Raw genomic sequence first — 20,304 nt, forward strand, 5'->3', positions numbered from 1 at the left:
TGAAAATGAAGATAATAACTCAGCATGAGAATGGAAAGACTGTAGCAACAATCTCACGTGACCTGGGTTTCTCACACTCGACCATATCCACTACAGTGAGTTCTGCTATAACGCGTGTTTTGATAACGCGAATTTGCTCTAACGCGATTTATGAATTAGGAACGATATTTGTATAACGTGAACGCTTGTTTGCTATAACGCGATTTTTGCTTACTATTTCTCCAATTTTGTGGTATATTAACTGTGAATATAGTAAAGAAGAATATCAACAAGAAGCGTTCTGGTGATAGAATTCCCGGTGATGATCGTAAAAGAAAGGATATAACACTTGAAGAGAAGCTCGATTTTATCAACTTCAAAATCACCCTTCTCCCCCATCAAGTAAAGTGTTACATTTACTGTATGATTTCATTATTAGATATGAATGTAACATTTATTTAGACTGTGTTATCCTTTGTGTTAGGCTAACTACTAAATTTTTTCGATTTCGAGTAATCTGCACCTAACCCTATTTTCTCCATAAGCCCTGTTATTTCTATTACGCGATTTTCTATAACACGATATTTTACAAGAACACAATTATCGCGTTATAGCAGAACTACCTGTATTCTGAAGGACAAGGAACGTATTCGTGATGTAGTGAAAGGAACAACACCAATAAAGGGAACTATAATTTCAAAGAAAAGACAAGGTCCTATTCACGATATGGAAAAATTATTGGTGATATGGATAGAAGACCAGATACAGAAGCGTGTACCCTTAAGCCTTCTAACCATACAGGCTAAAGCAAGAGGCCTGTTCCAAAGCCTGAAGGAGCAGGCAGGAGATGAATGTGATCAAACCTTTACAGGAAGTCATGGGTGGTTTGATAGATTTAAAAAACGCGACAGTCTACACAATGTTAAGGTGAGTGGAGAGGCAGCTAGTGCCGATGTTGGTGCTGCCGAAGCTTTTAAGGAGGAGTTATATGAAGTGATTGTGGAAGGGAATTATTTGCCTAAGCAAATATTCAATGTGGATGAGACTGGATTATTGTGGAAGCGCATGCCTGAGCGGACATACAGTTTCAAAGGAGTTAATGAAAATTAAGTTATTTCGGATATTAGTTACAAGATAGTGGAGTTAGGTAAACAGCTGGAGTTACAAATTGATAATGAAGATGTTGAACAGTTGGTTGAAAGTGTAGCAGAAGAGCTCAGTAACGAGGATCTTATTGAACTAGATGCACAGAAAATTGCAGAGGAAGAAGAGAGACAAAATGTAGAAGAACCTGCACCCCCCAAAAAGTTTTCAATGACACAAATGACAGAGGCATTTGCTACAATCAATAAAGGAATGCAAATGTTTGATGGCATGGATCAAAATTATGAGCGTTATGCCAAAGTTGACAGAATGATCCAAGATGCACTTGCTTGCTACAGAGAAATTTATAATGAAAAGTAAAAAAAACTGTGCAGTCTAAATTGGATATCTATTTTAAGAAGTCCCCCAGTGCTGTCTCCTCACGCCCCACCAGTGCTGCCTCTTCACTCCCTCAACATGATCCAATACCTTCAACCAGCAAGTTTCCACAGTACATAAACCTGTCTGAAGTGACATTGATGACCCACCCAGCCCTGTCTCCTCCTCTGCTTTATCCAATTAATATAGTCTCCATGTATCCTGTAAATAGAAAATTATGGGGGCCCCATGTGCATTCAGCTGACTACATCAAAGGTAAGTGCTCAGTCACACTGTATCCATTCCTCATTATTTATTACTTTTACTGTATTGTACTGTATTTCATTGTAGATTTTATTTTTTTTTTTTAATTTTATTTTTTTTATCTATGTCGAACTTATGACCATGTCGGACTTACGACCTGGATTTGGGTCCCTAACCCCGTCGTAAGTCGGGGAGCACCTGTATTGTACAACGAAATGATTACTAGTACATTTGAGGGGACCCTAAGAAATTTTGAATCTGAAGTTAAAGGTGGAAAATAAAGAAACAGAAGAGGACTTGTGATGTTTGCCAGAACCAGCAACGGAGGGCGAGTTCTACCTGCACCCCTGTGGCCTCTCACAGTGATCCCCGAACCCTTGAGAGGGTGGCGGCGGACATTGTGGTCAGTAAACCCAGTTCCACATCAGCCAGCTGATTCAGTACGAGGCGGTGGACTACACACCCAAGGGTGAGTGACGGGAAGAGTACCTCCACACCTTTGGGGGTCCTCATCAACGGAGGGACCCAGTTCAACCTCAGCCTCCCGATTCACTACGAGGCGGTGGACAGTAAACCCAAGGACGAGTAATGGACAGATTTACATCCTCATCTTGGTGGACTTCAGCGTGAGGCGGTGGACAGTAGACCCAAGGGTGAGTGATGGGCAGAGTACACCCTCACCTTGGGGGTCCTCAGCAACAGAGGGACCCAGTTCCACATCAGCCGGCTGAAGGAATCCTTCTCTTCACCCACCAGGGGAAGTTCATTCGACATTGCAGAGCGTGTCTAGGACCTGACCTATGTGTGGGAGTGTCCATATGTTCCGGTCAACTCGAACCTCCATGCATCTGACGACTCTTCAAATGTTATGTAAACCTTTTCACACCTCTCTACACTTGAGAACATAACACGACACCTGTACCACCTAAACAATGTCTACATACCCTACACTACACAACACGTTGCTGTAACATAAATGTAGCGTGTTTACGCTTAGCATGAACTATTGCTCGGGAATTATCACCCTCGCCTCGGAGTTTTCCTCCAGCCTGAAAATCTAAAGTAAATGTTGAGGTTTTCCCTCAGTGGCGATTGGAGACTACATTCCGTTGCAGTGTTAGTGTCACACGCACCCCACAGTGTGAATGTCGAATTGTGTGCCTAGGCTAGGCATTCTCTTGATTGTATACAGGTGCTGAAATTTTTATTCTCCAAAGAAATATTTTTCTTAGTAGGGGCGATTGTCATGGGTTGCGTTAGGCTTACCCATGCAACCAACTCCAAAGTTTGTTTTACTAGAGATAAGGCACCCGGCGAAGCATAACTGGGACATATATTTCCCATTAGTGTTATGTTAGCCAGCCTTTGGGGGGGCAGTAGACAGTGTTGTACTGTTCATCGCTTCACACCCCAAAATCTCATTTTAAGGAGTATCCCCTTGGCCATGGGTTAGTTAAGACGTCGTTTCCATCCTCTCCCTCCTGAAAGGGAGCAGGACAACACACCACACAGAGTCCTCCACCTCCACTCCGCCCTGTGGACCGTCGTCGACACGAGACTAAGTGTGTTAACCTAGGTTGTTATCCCGTGGAAATATCACGTGTGGATGCCTGGTTGCAACAAGAGCAATCCAGGCTGGTCTATCAAACCTACAGTAAATGGTTAATCAATTCACGCTTAGAGTTCTCCTGCACGACATCCGTCTACAGTGACTGTGATCGACACGAGACTAAGCGTGTTAACCTAGGTTTGTTATCCCCGTGGAAATATCACGTGTGGAAGCCTGGTTGCGACAAAAGTAATCCAGGCTGGTCTATTGCACCTAAGTGGTTAATTCAAGTCACGCTTACCAGTTCTCCTGGCTGCGACAACCGTCTACAGTGACTGTCAGTGATGCGGGACAATGTGTGGTAACCCAAGAGTACTTTTTGTTGTTATTGCCCGTAGAAAGAAGTTCTTGTGCGGAAGCCTGGTTGCAACAAAAGCAATCCAGGCTGACAGTAAATGTAACACTAGAAGAATTAAGGCTCTGTTAAGTCATACCCATAGTAGAGTAATCACATGTGTCCCCAAGTTGAAAATTCTCTTTTAGAAGATTAATTTTATCACAGCATGAACGTGAGTGATTCATATATCCATGCAAATTGTAAATCATTGTATGGAAGCTTGACAAACAAATGTAAGTGCAATTATCTGCACGTATCTGTGATCCTATCTTACTATTACTCAAGGTAATGACTGATTGGTTATGACAAAGTATAACCAATAACTTAGATGGATGTTGGAAAATTAATGGAATTCATTAAGTCATCATTTATCAAGTATAAATCATGGAATGTCGAGTGGTGGAGTGAACTTTTACGTAGATACGCTATAATCCCCTGTAAGTAATCAGTGTGAAGGTATCAAACTCTACGGTAAAAAATAAGAAATACGACATATTATAATCTATACAGTATAATATAATCCACTCATACACAACCACGAAAAACCAAAACCATGACAGTAATCATTTATTTTCGTAAAATATGAACCATATAGTTTTCTCGTTCATTTCTATAGGTTTCTCATGGATAAAAGTTAGATATGTTGAGGAAGACATAATACTGAGATCAAATCAACATAACTGGCTTAGCGGCAACAGTGCTCCCGCCTAGACAGCCTGGCTCTCCGATCGACACGTTCACTTCTCGTCCAGCTTGGACCTGCTGCTGACTTTGATCTCCAAACTGTTAGTCAATTTAAAATTTGTATTACCTTTCAGTAAAATGCAATGCAAAAAAATTTAAGACAAATAAGCTTTACAGTATAGCTGGTATAAATTGTAAGTGTACGGTAAACTGAATGAAGGTAGAGATTGTTCCCATTGCCTCAAGTCCCAGTTTTATTTCATATTAATTTTGTATTTCCAGTCTTGATTATATAAGACACCGAGGGCCGCAACAGAGCTACTGAAGGGCCGCAGGTTGTGCATCCCTGCACTAATGGAATGAATTCAAATACAGTAAATTGTACTGGAGTCGATACAAACAGAATCAAATTAAATATGATTGGATCACAAGCGAAATTTAACTGAAAATGGGTATGGGAATAAAGGCAATTTGGAGAAAATAAAGCTCATAAAATGCTTCACAAAGATGTTAACAATTTCTGAAGAGGAATTGCAAGAGGACAGACGATGGTGACGGGAGACATAACCTACAGGGAAACAGTATTAAGGAATGGTAAATTCATGTAAGGTATTTGAATAACTGTATATGAAAGGTACTAAAAAAAAAACATGGCAAAGGACAACCTAAATAATAAAGTTGGTATGCACAGCACAGGTACAGTGCAGTACTATGTTTTGATACAGAATGGAGGCAAATGGTGCCTTACATATGAAAGCTAAATTACATCATTAAGTAAGTGTGGGTATTTCTACTTATTGTCTTAGCCCTTCCCTGTCTCTTTATAAATTTGTTTCATAATAATCTCACTGATCCTTTCCTTCATTTTTGCTAAGGTTTCCATTTCACTGAACTACCCACCATCAAAGTGGGACAGAAATTTGTGAAACATTAATCCTTGCAGCAGTGAGCCTGATGAACCATATGGCCATATGTTTCCATCGTTCTTTTTTGTGTCCCATCCAAGGACTTCATATGAGAGGTATTAGTACAGTACTTCAGCTTTGCTTTCAAGACGACTTCATTGCAAGAAGACATTTTCACTGCCTTAGTACAGTACTGTACAGTAGGGTAAAAATTGCCTTAAATGAAAATTACTTCACTTCTATTTTCAATTTAGTTCACTAGTTATTTTGATTATCACATCAAAGTTCTTTGAAAGATCAAACATACATACTGTATTTATCTTGTTTCACTTAGTATTTTCAACTGGCTCATTCCTTTCACATCAGAAATAGACATTATATACTGTATGTACGGTACACCCTTATCTTGGGTCACCACATTTTGTAACCACAATATTATTCTCATGTTTCAGATCCTTATGTATACAGTATTCTTTTATATGTACTGTACGTATTGTATAGTTCTTCATTTAATTTTCAAACTGTTGACTCATACGTTAAATAATACAAATGGAGACTCCTTTACGATCATATGCAAAATGAAAGAAAACAAAAAATCTTCCATTTCTCACAATCACATAAAAAAATATTGCAGGAATATACTTTTGTACTACATAGTGAAAGTACTTAATATTGTACATTAAATTCAGGTAAACTAAACTCAGCATGTATTCCCTTCACTCAAACTAATTTGTGGCACCAAACATCTACTAACACTTTTCAAAACATACACAACATTGGCACACTATGACTCTAAAGGTGAATACAAAGTCATGGTTATGAATAACATCATTACCAGAGATGTTGGAACAGTCAAACACTCCCAGAAAATAAAAAGTGGCAGAAAACTGCTGTTTAATGTAAAAAGTTCAGGACATACAACAATGACACTTGGCATATGCTTCCTCTGATGCTCTTTTTCAGTGAGCTCTGTTTATGGTCCCTTGTGACTAAGTTGGATGTATGGCATCAAAATTAGGTCAAGGTTAGATTAAGGTCAAGTCAAGGTTAAATGGGAAATGCAGCTATCAATGGAGGTGGCTGATACAGGTGTATGAGGACTTCAATAAGGTGATATTTCAACAAACACCAGAATTTAGTAATGTATACTTTGCACTTTCTCTAGTGATGACAAATATTCATCATAATTTCAAAACAACATCTTAACTGGCTATATGAATGTAAAAGTTATACTCTAGAAAAGGTTTTAATGACATTTGACCTTCAGCATTGACCTTAACCTTTGAAAGCTAGTGTTCTACACAATGCCAATATGTGAGAGGCTTCTTCAAAATATATACTGTATCAACAATATCCTCTAGACAAGGTTATGACATACATGAGATCTTTAAACTTTACATTCTAATCTTTAACCATTGGTGACATTTACTCCATTACAGTACAGTATAGTGTCATAAAAACATATGTACAGTAAACTTGTGTTCCTAAAGGTATCCCAAGATTACATAATTGAGAATACATTATGTAATGAGAAAATAAAAATCATGGTCAAAGAACCACTGTGACCATCCATGACTAGAACTTTTATGTAATCATTACACATTAAAATGCAGAATTCGACAGAAAAGGATTTACTACTTGACAAATCAAACACTTTATAAATACGGACAGTGTGATGCCCCACAACCCAACACTCTCCACAGTTGTTCTGGGCTTACCAGGTGTCCTCAACACTAATGTATACAGAACTGTATATGAATATATAAAAGACTAAATAAATTATTAACATAGCCCTCCAAAAATTATCAGCATATAAATACAGTAAACTATGTTAAAACATGACACAAGGGACCGTCCAGCAGTGTGCCACACCAAAAACATCCTCTCTGTGATTAACGTTCACTCACTCCCCCATGGAATCCATCAATAATGAATTTGGTTGTGTTACAGTACTGTAACAGCTGTAGTATACTGCATAAGTTTTGGCTCAGAATCTGTGCTGATGTATAGAAACCCGTATAAAAAGAAGAAAAGTCGTGTATTTGTTCACTACACCGGTGTAAATCGTGTTCTATACTACAGTATATCTTGTAATACAGTACTGTACTGTACTGTGGATGTTAAATCAGGAATGTGCCCTCGGCCCTTGACTTACTGTATGTCCAATAAAAAAATAAAAAAACAAAAAAATAAAATTCAACGCTGACCTGTTACCAATGCCGATTGGTTGTGAAAATTACATAATGATCAGCTTATAGTTGTATGGTGTCTTCCATTGACATAACGGCTATTGTCTGAAAAACTTGGGATTTTTTCATCTAACAATGTAACCTCTAACCCCTTCCTCTGATCCTGACCTTCACAAAAGTAATATGGATCCTTTGTGTTACACATCATCGGCGATTCTTTTTATTTACCGGGTACATAAAATGTCAATATCTATTATAACGCTTCAAAGTTATAGTCTGAACAAAGACGCATGGTATACAGAAGGATAAAATGGCAACACTTTTGCTCCCCCAATTTTGGTGAGCATATCAATTATAATACAAGAGAAGATAAATTGATAAGAAGACAATATTCTACCCCATCATTAAACATTACACATCAAAACACATTAATTCTATTAAGTTGTGGTCTCACTTTGCAAACTTCATGAACATTCTAGCAACTCTCATAAAACTACATACAGTACAGTATGGGATATTCAAGACCTAGAGAAATAAAAAATAAGAAATCCTTAATTTAGAGAACAAACACAAAGTTGTATTGCAAATCCATTACTCCGTATGAAACTAAAGTTATACTGTATAGAGACAAATGGGTACATACAGTTGAATGAGCATACACCCACAGTCTTGTGCCTGGGCATGCAAACATACAAGTCACAGACACACACATCAGTACTGTACACACACATACATTCACACCAATAAAATTCAAACCATAGTGTTTAGGCACAAGGGTTGTCACATGCTGTATTATGCCTACCCAAAAGCTATGAAATCTATAAAACTCGTAAGTACAGCAACAGAGATCAGTATACCCAAATCACAGGACTTACTAGCTTTCCTTTGTGTTTATAGAATATAACCATAACTAGAATAAATACAAAAATATCAAAGCACTTTAATTACCTGCCAGCTGCCTAACTTACTGCACACAGCCCAATGTTAGCCCACACATGCAGGTGCACAAGTATGCACTCAGGTGGGCACAAATGCATTGTTCTTTTTAATTTGTACACTATTCTATAGAAATCTTGTCTGAGAGAGCAGGAACATGTAGCTGATGATGGTGCAGCAATACATGAGATATCATGAACATGGTACTTACCCCCATATCCTGTAGTTCATGTTCCTTACAGGAGAGTCTCATAATGTGGTATTGCTCCTTGCGCTGCAATTCTGCTAGCTGCCCCTTCAATCGCTCTTCATTTTCTCTTGCGCTACGTAGTTCTTCCACTGCAAGCCCAAGATAACAGCTATTTAAACAAGAAGTTAACAGTTCAAGAATGCAATAACAATTAGAAAATGAAGAAGAAATGAAGGAATGATACTGAAATCCTATTTTATGGTCAAACCTGAAACTGGGCAGCTCTAGAATAAGTGCAAGACTAAGCCAATGGTCTGGACCCCAGAAACCTGAAGTTAGCTACCCCTAAAGGAAGAGGTTCTCCCTCACAAACATCAGTGGAAGAAGGCTTGAATGAGCACATGATACCACATCAGCTGGTGTGCAGATCAGGCACAATTACCTGATGGCAGCTGCTGGGTAAAACCAAAATGACTTGTCCCACCCACTCGCCACTGCAAACCCAGGGAGCCAGCCCAGAAAATGCAGCAGAGACCAGGAGATGGACACAGCTCTGGTGACCCGCCTGCCTTCAGACATGTTGCGGCAAAGTTCTATGGCTGGATGCCCTTCCGAATCCCAAACCAAAAGTGGAAACAGCTGGCATGGCAGGGTTACAACTCCTAGAGGTAATCATAGACTACCCACCTACCTACAAAATTGGTTTGCAAGGTGCCAATTACCATACAGTTCTAGCATAGTTTCACACCAGCCCAAAGGTAGGGGAGGGTTCCAAGATGATATCGTATGTTTGCCAAGCCAACTAGACATACGAGTAAAAATTCATTTATAACAAGGAAATAAGTCAGCTAAATGAAACAAAATCCTTAACACTGAAAAGAAAATCCAACTTTCAGAAAGAAAAGAAACTGGGTGATTACCCCCAAGCTATCAAAACAAAGATCATAAGATTTTGATGGATATGTAAATAGAAGTGTAGAAAGACAGACAGTAGAGCTACAGGTAGAAAATTTTAAACATCATCTCAGTGTTCACTAATCAATATCAACCTCATGTCAGTGCATACAAAGACATTAATGCTGAAATAATTAAACATTAATGCTGAAATTATTAAAATAGCAAATACCATGTAACTACTATCAACAGTCCACTGACCTTCTCTTTCCATTGCTTCCATCCTGCTCTGTAGACTCTCCACAAATTTCTCTTGCTGAAACCATTTTTCTACCAACTCTTCCTTTGACAGAGAAGCTAACTGCTCTGTAGTGATGTGAACTTGTTCTGGAGAACTACTGGGTTCATCTGCTGTGCTCTCTTCCTCTTCCACTTCTTCCTCCTCAGTTTTTTCCTTGCTAGCTAAAGTTGCTGCTACAGGTGTTACCACTGCTGTAGTTGCTATAGTTGTAACTGTTGTTGACTGTGTTGCTATTGATGTTGCTGACACTGATATTGGTGTATCAGTGGTGCTAGTGGTGATGGTTGGTGTTGGTGTAGTGGTTGAATGTGGTGGTGTTAATGGGATAACAGAATCTACTGGTGGTGTTGATGCTCGCGTGCTGGAGGTACTGTTGGTGATGGTAGTCACAGTGGCTGTGGTTGTACTGGTAGAGGCAGGAGTCGTGGCCTCCACTTTCACCACTTGGTCCTCCTCTACCCCGTCTCCACTCATACTGGAAGAAACCAAGTACTGTACTGTACTTTACTGTACTAACAGTCAGGAAGACAACTATGTTCTATAATCAAAGCATTAAATGTTTTAGAAAATTAAAGCTGCAACATGTGGGGAAAAAAAAGACTGATGATAAACTATGTTCAATCAATCAGAGTACTACAGTATCCTTATATCTGAGGGTTGGCGACCACAGTCCTCCAATGTTTTGAATCTCTCTGGAGACTCAGTTTTGAATTTTATTCATCCATCTCAGTCTCTGCCTTCCCCTGGCCCAACTACCCTCAACTTAATATTTCTGTTATTATCCCCTCATCACTAATTATATGATCAATGCATCTCATTTTTCTTTTTCTGTGCATTTCAAGAATTTCTTATAAAGTTTTTGTTAATCTTAATACATTTGTGTTCCTGTCAGTGTCACATTTTCTTAGCATTTGCTTATAACACCACATTTCAAAGGCCTCCAACCTCTTTCTGGTGTCTTCTGAAATTGTCCATGCATGTAACCCATACAATAGTCTTTGCCATATACCGGTACAGTGGTCCCTCGGTTAACGAACACAATTCGTTCCAGAAAGTCGTTCGTTAACCGAAACCATTGTTTCAATGGGATTTTGGGTAATTGGTTCCAGCTCACTGAAAATTACATACAAAGTAAAAAACTGAAAAAATGCAGTAAAGTACACTTACTTTGAGGTGTGTATGTAGAAGGCTCCTGGTTGATGATGATGATGATGATGGGAATTAGAAGTGGGAAGGAGGAGAAGGGAGAAGAGAAGGAAGTGGGGGTGGAAGAGAAATCACCCCATGCTTGATGCCGTCATTTCACCCATAAAATTTTAAGTTCACTTGGTGTAATTCAAAATTATTTTCTTTAAATCAACACTGCACTGCACTATATATTGTTAATATGTTAAATAAATTTCAGAATGACCAATAATTGTACTGTAAAAATGTAAAAATACTCTGTGTTCAAGAGACCCACAAGCAAGATGTTTCCTCCACTGAATAGAGATACAAACTGAGGCCTTGGTGGGTGAGTGAAGTGGCATATGGGCAGACCAAAAACTAGTTCTCTGTACTGCAATTATGTTAAATAAGTGTTAAAATTACTAAAAAACTTAATATAAAACTTGAAAATTATTGAATAGTACAACCTTCTTGATATTTACTCCAATTTTAAAGAATGTAAGCCCAAGAACTGATTTCTGTATTAGTGGACTAATCTTCCAGCTGGTGAGCAAACCAAAGCATGTCGAAACATTTTCGTAAAAATTTCGTAAACCGAATTTTTTTTCATGAACCGAAATGAAGATTCTTATGGGAGGTAATTCGTTAACCGAAATTTCGTTTACCGAGGCGTTTGTTAACCGAGGGCCCACTGTACTGTTTCTAAAGCATATCGGCAGCTTTTTTCTCAAATTGAAGTTAAAGTCCATTTTCGTAAGGTCTTTAAGATTATTAATTGCCATTTTTATTCGCCCTATTCTTCTTTTGATATGTTCTATTCATCTATCATCACAGCATAATGTTACTTCCCAAATACTCTGTACACAAAATTATCCACTTGTGTAAGTTTCCTGCTGCCTACGGTACCATAATTTGCATTTTAGGATTTATTCCCAATTTGGAAACTACCCCTATTTTTATCTTGACAGCATTAACTCTTCTACCATATTTCTTTCACGTTTTTTCACTAGCTAATCTATTACAGGTTGGGTATGGTATCCATTATCCAAAATGCTTGGGGCCTTAAGGGTCTCGGATTTGGAATATTTTTTTTTGGATTTGGGAATACCTATATCCTGTATACAGAACCTGTATAATGGGGTAGCTTATGGATACATATTATATTCTGCAGCAGACTTACCCTAGTAAAAATTATGATACTGCATATGCCATATTCAGTGTATTATCTACCATAAATATAATGAAATAGACTTTCAGATTTCAGAGAATTTCGGACTTGGGAATTTCGGATAAGGGATACCTAACCTATAATGAGTTTTTCCAATGCCTCTTCACTATCTGCAATAAGAGCAGTATCATCTGCACAGGTCACAACCTCAAATTTTATGATTTTTTTTTATGGGGGACATATATACAACTCCATGTAGAGCCAACCAAAATATTTTCTGCACCCCTGGGTCTGATACTGTAGCTTTGTGCAACGATCACTGACTGAGGCCATGTTCATTTGGTAAGGTTGGTACTTCTGATTGTGTGATACATTGTGTAACCAATACAATGAATTCCATATAATATCATGCACTGTACAGTATAGTTATTCCAGAAAAATTAACAGGAATTCATTTTAAACCTGTGTTGTTCAGAATTATTGGTTCATTGTGTCATACTGTATAGCTAACACTGCAAAGGTGCAAAAAAATTTTTGTTGACTATACGGTACATCTTCTGTCTGTAAAAATTCTTAAAATTTCAGGAATAGATGTTTATGAAAAATAAAGGCGTTGATTACACAAACTACAGAACCAAACGTGCAAATGAAACAGAAAAATACGGCATTACCCCGGCAACAAGACATTCCCTCACTCAACATAATTAATACACTGATCCTATTTTACTTATTTTGGACCAAATTGTTTAAACAAAACTTTGCAGAACCTCCCACATTTTTCTATCATATTTAATCTAGAAAGTGTTTATAGCAAAGGTAATAATGGTTGCCCCACGTGTAACGAGGATGGCCGTCCCAAGGGCCACCTAGGCTGTGAATTTGTTTAAGGTGTAGCAGCTGTCGCCAACACATCAACCACACCCTAAGTTAATGAGCTGCAACACCCAGCGTCAAGGAATAGTCCGAGAATTCCTGACAACTCGCCAACTCCACTGGTTAACCATTACCCCGGAACACGATCCGCAAATCGATTAAGATCCAGGTTCCCAATTACTGCTGGGTGGACAGAGGCAAATGGCACAAAGAAACTTGTCCATGGTCTCACCCTGCCCGGGATCGAACCGGGGTCCGCTCGCTAGCTAGGCGAGCATGCTGACCCTTACACCATAGGTCGCCTGATAGCAAAGGTACCGTTGGCCCATCTTCAATGATCAAGAGTAACCTAGAATCTCCGTATAAAACTAAAACTTGCTGGAATGTGGCTATTGTAATAAAATTCACAACTGTACCCATGTATTTTCTTTTTACAAACTATCACATATGGTAGTTACTGTATACAGGGAGTCCCCGGTTTACACAGCCTCTTTACAAAAATAGAAAGTCCAGACTGAAAACGTCATTCTTTAGTGTGCTCTCTGAATATCCAGTTATCCATGATTTGTGTTTTGTGAAATTAGGATATACAGTACATTCTTTTACTATCATACACAGTCCTCATACCAGCAGGGTTAGACAGATACATTAAATACATCACAGGTGCAGAGAAAAGCAGAAGAAAAGGAAGAGTGAAGAAATTGAAATGTAAATTTTGTTCTTCAAAACTTCAGAAACTAGTGCAAAAAAGATCTGAGCAAATGTGATAGTCATGTTCAAGCTAAGATAGAGGACATTACAGAGTACAAAAACAAAACAAAAATAGCTACAGTGGGGTATGCTATAACGAACGGATCCTATTACGAATATTCCTATAACGAACGGTTTTACCTATAAAATTGAGAATGCTATAACGAACACAACTCCTACAACAAACGCGGATGAATGCGGGACTATTTCGTCTGGCGCATGAATATTGTTGTACCGCGACCCACAACAAGAGCGTCAGGTGCCATCATTGTCTAGCCAGTGCACCACTGTTATTGTTGAAATTTCGTCTTTTGATGTGGAAATACGAGTTATTTGTATAAATATTTTGTTATACAAGTGTACAATTGTAACAATGAATTGTCCAAAGCAAGTGAGAAAGCTCATAACTCTTGAAACTAAGAAAGAAATCATAAAGAAACATGAGGATGGAACAAGCATTGCGAAACTTAGTGATGAGTATGGGATGGCTAAATCGACTATATGTACGATTTTGAAGAATAAAGAGGAGTTGAAAAGTGTGCAAGTGGCTAGGGGAATCTCTAGACTTAGCAAAGCAAGGTGTAATGTGATTGAGGAGATGGAAAATTTACTCTTAGTGTGGATAAAGGAGAAAGAAATGGCAGGTGATAGCATTAGTGAAGCTATAATTTGTGAGAAGGCCAGACAATTGTTTGAGGATCTTAAAAGCCAAAACTTCCAGTGGAAGTGATAGTTATGTGCCAGTGTTTAGGGATACCAAGGGATGGTTTACTGGTTTCAGAAGGAGAAATAAATTACATAGTGTTGTGAGACATGGTGATGCTGCTAGTGCAGATAAGGAAGCAGCTAAGGAACACCATGACATTTTTTTGAATGTGATTAAAGAGGGAGGCTTTGTTTCTCAGCAGGTATTCAACTGTGATGAAACTGGACTTTTTTGGAAAAAAATGCCTCGCCGTACATACATTACCAGGGAGGAAACTTCTGTCCCTGGCCATAAGCCAATGAAAGACAGACTTACCCTCCTTCTTTGTGCTAATGCTTCTGGTGACTGCAAAATAAAACCACTCCTTGTGTACCATGCAGAAAACCCCAGAGCTTTCAAAAACATTAGGAAGAACCACCTTGGTGTTATGTGGCAGTCAAACCCAAAGGCTTGGGTGACCAGGAGTCTTTTCTCTGAGTGGGTGATTGAGGTGTTTGGACCCAGTGTTCGGGAATACCTCAGGGAGAATAATCTTCCACTGAAAGCTTTGTTGGTGATGGACAATGCACCAGCCCACCCTCCATCACTGTGCACTTCTTGCCACCCAACACAACACCTCTCATCCAGCCCATGGATCAACAGGTAATTTCTAACTTTAAGAAGCTGTACACAAAGGCACTGTTTAGAAAATGTTTTGCATCCACTTCTTCCAGTGATGTTAGTTTGAAGGAATTTTGGAAGAGACACTTCAATATAGCAGACGCTGTGTTTTTAATTGCGTCAGCCTAGAAAGAGGTTACTATGAGGTGTCTTTGTGCTGCTTGGAGGCCATTGTGGCCTGAATGTGTGCTTCAAAGAGACTTTGAAGGCTTCGAAGAGTTAGAGGAAGAGGCTGTTGTACATGAAATTGTGTCTCTGGGCAATTCCATGGGCCTGGAAGTGAATGATGATGATGTTGAGGAGTTGGTGGAAGAGCACAGTAAGGAGTTGTCCACTGAGGAGCTGCTTGAGCTTCACAAAGAAGAAAATGAGACACTGAAGCGGAGCTTAACTTCTGAGGAGTCAAGGGAGGATGAGGACGAGGAGGAAAGCTGCATCATTCCAGCCAAATATCTCAAGGATGTGTTCTTTTGCTGGAGCAAACTGTCTAAGCTTGCTCAGGATTATTATCCTGATGTTGGTTCTGTGGAAAAGGCCATCAGTGTGTTTAATGACAATGTGATGAACTACTTTTGGAAGGTCCAGAAATCAAGGTTGAAGCAGCCAACCCTGGATTCCTTCGTTAAAAAAGTAGCAAAAGACCCTACAGACAAAGTGCCTGTAAGACAGTCACCAAAGAGGGCGAGGAAGGATGACTCCTCTCCTTCCACCTCCTCTCCATAATTCTCTCCTCCCCCTCTGCCTCCTGAACAACACTTAAGTAAGATAAAGTACCGTATTTTTTACATTTTCCACAGAAAATTTTCAGTGTTAAGTGGTTGTATTTGGGGGCCTGGGACGGATTAATCCTACAACGAACGAATGCTATAACAAACGAGGTTCTAGAACCAATTAGATTCATTATAGCATACCCCACTGTTACTAAGATTTTTAAAATGGACAGTTCTATCGGCACTTACGGGCAGGCTGATGAAGATCTATGGCAAACTGGCTACATTTACTGGACACTAGGACAACTAATAGTTTGGTAGAAAGGGGACCTGTTAAGGTATCTAGTGAAAATTATGTCAATCTCTGGAGTGACTTCAGACTCTTATAAATCTTCTCTTCATAAAAAACGTATGCTGCTCCTGAATTTCTGTTAACATGTATGTGTTTACAGTACTGTATAGCCCATTAGTTTATGCACCGATAGCATACTTAACATATGCTTTTAGCCTTCAAACTTAAACTGCAGTTTAAAAAACCCTCAAACACTAATGTTAGAAGTCACCCCATCTTACAGTACCTTACGTTTCGTCAACTGAGGATACCGCGTTTGCACTTCAAATGTTGACAAACACTTCCCACTGATCTTACCATACATTATATACAGTACCAAACTAAAACTATATAATCTAATGCAAATTATCCTACAGTTCCAAACCTAACCTTAAATAATAGGCAGTGGATATTTTGCCATGACTGGCTACGTTCCCACTAATGCTATTTTACTGTGAGTGTGCTCTGACTGGCTAATCGTCCATTACCGGCAAACAACGCGCGAACTTTATTTGACCGTGACTGCCGGCATTTGGCATTTATTTAGCCATGAGTCAATAGATGTGTAACTGTAAGCATACCTAACCATATTTCTTTTGTGCATAGAAACTTATCATTATAAGAGGTGACATGTACTTGAACCTAATAGACCCTAACCTAACCAACCAAAGAAACCCACCTAACCTTACCTAACTTCCTAGCCGTAGTGTGGACCCCCATCACATTAAACAGAAAGCACTTAGCCATGGTAAAATAGCAATAGTAGAAATTTGGCCGGTCACGGCAAAATATCCACTCCGTAAATACAGTACAGTCTACAGTACAGTCTACTGTACAGTCTACTGTAGTCTACAGTAGTCTACAGTAGTCTACTGTACAGTCTACAGTACAGTCTACTGTAGTCTACAGTAGTCTACTGTACAGTCTACTGTAGTCTACTGTACAGTCTACAGTAGTCTACTGTACAGTCTACAGTACAGTCTACTGTACAGTCTACTGTACAGTCTACAGTACAGTCTACTGTACAGTCCACTGTAGTCTACTGTACAGTCTACAGTTGTCTACTGTACAGTCTACAGTACAGTCTACTGTAGTCTACAGTACAGTCTACTGTACAGTCTACTACAGTCTACTGTACAGTCTACAGTACAGTCCACTGTAGTCTACTGTACAGTCTACAGTAGTCTACTGTACAGTCTACAGTACAGTCTACTGTAGTCTACAGTACAGTCTACTGTACAGTCTACTGTACAGTCTACAGTACAGTCTACTGTACAGTCTACTGTACAGTCTACAGTACAGTCTACAGTACAGTCTACTGTAGTCTACTGTACAGTCTACAGTACAGTCTACTGTACAGTCTACAGTACAGTCTACAGTACAGTCTACTGTACAGTCTACAGTACAGTCTACTGTACAGTCTACAGTACAGTCTACTGTAGTCTACTGTACAGTCTACAGTACAGTCTACTGTACAGTCTTCAGTACAGTAGACTGTAGTCTACTGTACAGTCTACTGTAGTCTACTGTACAGTCTACTGTAGTCTACTGTACAGTCTACTGTACAGTCTACAGTAGAACACTGTACAGTCTACAGTAGTCTACTGTACAGTCTATGGTACAGTAGACTGTAGTCTACTGTACAGTCTACAGTAGTCTACTGTACAGTCTACAGTACAGTCTACTGTACAGTCTACAGTAGTCTACTGTACAGTCTACAGTACAGTAGACTGTAGTCTACTGTACAGTCTACAGTAGTCTACTGTACAGTCTACAGTACAGTAGACTGTAGTCTACTGCACAGTCTACAGTAGTCTACTGTACAGTCTGCAGTACAGTCTACTGTACAGTCTACTGTAGTCTACAGTACAGTCTACTGTACAGTCTACTGTAGTCTACAGTACAGTCTACTGTACAGTCTACAGTACAGTCTACTGTACAGTCTACTGTACAGTCTACAGTACAGTCTACAGTACAGTCTACAGTACAGTCTACTGTAGTCTACTGTACAGTCTACAGTACAGTCTACTGTACAGTCTACAGTACAGTCTACAGTACAGTCTACAGTACAGTCTACTGTACAGTCTACAGTACAGTCTACTGTACAGTCTACAGTACAGTCTACTGTAGTCTACTGTACAGTCTACAGTACAGTCTACTGTACAGTCTACAGTACAGTAGACTGTAGTCTACTGTACAGTCTACTGTAGTCTACTGTAGTCTACTGTACAATCTACTGTACAGTCTACAGTAGAACACTGTACAGTCTACAGTAGTCTACTGTACAGTCTATGGTACAGTAGACTGTAGTCTACTGTACAGTCTACAGTAGTCTACTGTACAGTCTACAGTACAGTCTACTGTACAGTCTACAGTAGTCTACTGTACAGTCTACAGTACAGTAGACTGTAGTCTACTGTACAGTCTACAGTAGTCTACTGTACAGTCTACAGTACAGTAGACTGTAGTCTACTGCACAGTCTACAGTAGTCTACTGTACAGTCTGCAGTACAGTCTACTGTACAGTCTACTGTAGTCTACAGTACAGTCTACTGTACAGTCTACTGTAGTCTACAGTACAGTCTACTGCAGTGTTAGTAATAATTAAAAAATAATATGTTAGAAGTTAAGTGCATACCCGGTAACCATTCCTGGTTTATTTTCTGGTTTATTCCTGTATATTTTGTAACATTATTTTGATCAGTGAGTTCTGATATGATAATCATTTATTGTGGAACCCGCCACCACGGTAAATCACTCTGCCGCCTAGGGTGCATAGCGCCCATGCGGGCCGTATCATCTCACGTCCAGAAAATGACACAAATTTCACCATATTATAGTAAGTTCTCTCTGTTTAATATACCAAGGGGTTCGGGGGCAGATCCCCCTGGTAAGGAAGTTAGGTAAGGTTAGGTAGGTTTGTTTGGTTAGGTCTGTTTTTCATACCCACAAATATTAAGTTAAAAGTTTATTTTCAAAATAGGTACAGTATTCAATTTTTCACATATTTCCACAAACTATAATAGTGTCCACTAATATAACAGGGAAAATCTGGCGTTTTAATAATTTTTTCAATCAATTTCACTTGCAGGTTAGTCTTATATAATTACCCATTTGCGACAGAAATGAAGGTCAGAACCATTCAAATCACATCAAAAACCATTGGAAACACATAAGTTTCATGTCCAAAACCGTCTTGTGATGGCTGCTCACTGTCATACTGAAAGTTAATTATCCTTGTGGAGGATGAAGACCGTCTACAAGAGTTCATCTGTAAACACAGACTAGTTGGCTGGACCTCTCTCGTCAAGAACTATCCACTTATCTTCTATGGTGACACTGACATATCCCACAGTTAGTAGTTTGGGACCACTAGTAACATAACAGACTTAACAACATCAACCTAGAGAAGTCGACTTGTGAAAGAGACTTAGGGGTACTTGTAAGCCCGGACTTACGGCCTAGAAAACAGTGCGTTAATGTTCAAAATAAGGCAAACAGATTATTAGGTTTTATATCTAGAAGTATAAGTAATAAGAGTGCAGAGGTCTTATTGCAACTATATCTTGCGCTAGTCAGGCCGCACCTCGATTATGCTGTTCAGCTCTGGTGCCCCTATTATAGAATGGATATCAATTCACTAGAGTCGATGCAGCGAAGAATGACGAAAATGATTCCGGGACATAGAAACCTTCCATATCAAGATAGGTTAAAGAACTAAACTTGCATTCCCTAGAAAGACGAAGAGTGCGGGGAGATATGATAGAAGTATTTAAGTGGGTGAAAGGAATCAATAAAGGGGATATAGATAAAGTTCTTATAATATCCGAGCAGGATAGGACTCGGAGCAACGGATTCAAGTTGGATAAGTTTAGGTTTAGGAGGGAGATAGGAAGGAACTGGTTCACAAATAGGGTGGTGGACGAGTGGAACAAGCTTAGCAACTTTGTAGTAAGTGCTGGAATGCTGGAAAGTTTTAAAAGGAGACTGGATAGATTCATGGATGATAGAGAGTGGTAGTAACTCTCGACAGGAGCTGCCATGCACAGGCCAACCGGCCTATTGCAGACTCCTTATTTTCTTATGTTCTAATAAAAGTAATACCCCTGTATCATGTTGGGTTAGTTTCATTATTTGAACTGTGATCAGTAATACATGAACAGATTTATCATCAGGATGTCAGCCCATAT

At 39.2% G+C, this 20,304-nt stretch overlaps 1 protein-coding gene across 2 annotated transcripts in view; it reads right to left on the reverse strand.

The window, feature by feature from the left end:
• LOC121854805 (pre-mRNA-splicing regulator WTAP-like) overlaps window positions 1-20,304 on the reverse strand; it is a 51,474-nt gene that overhangs the window by 30,575 nt on the left and 595 nt on the right. The window contains exons 2-3 of one of the 2 annotated variants that reach the window (XM_042349598.1): window positions 9,715-10,224; window positions 8,576-8,705 (exon numbers count right to left, since the gene is read on the reverse strand). In XM_042349598.1, the coding sequence (XP_042205532.1) occupies window positions 8,576-8,705; window positions 9,715-10,223 (639 nt within the window). In that variant the 5' untranslated portion in view covers window position 10,224. Of the gene's footprint in view, window positions 1-8,575; window positions 8,706-9,709; window positions 10,225-20,304 lie in introns of both variants that reach the window. The other variant, XM_042349597.1, reaches the window with a different exon arrangement.

The sequence above is a fragment of the Homarus americanus genome, unplaced genomic scaffold, assembly GCF_018991925.1.
Source record: "Homarus americanus isolate GMGI-L3 unplaced genomic scaffold, GMGI_Hamer_2.0 scaffold53233, whole genome shotgun sequence".
Classification (NCBI taxonomy): domain Eukaryota; kingdom Metazoa; phylum Arthropoda; class Malacostraca; order Decapoda; family Nephropidae; genus Homarus; species Homarus americanus.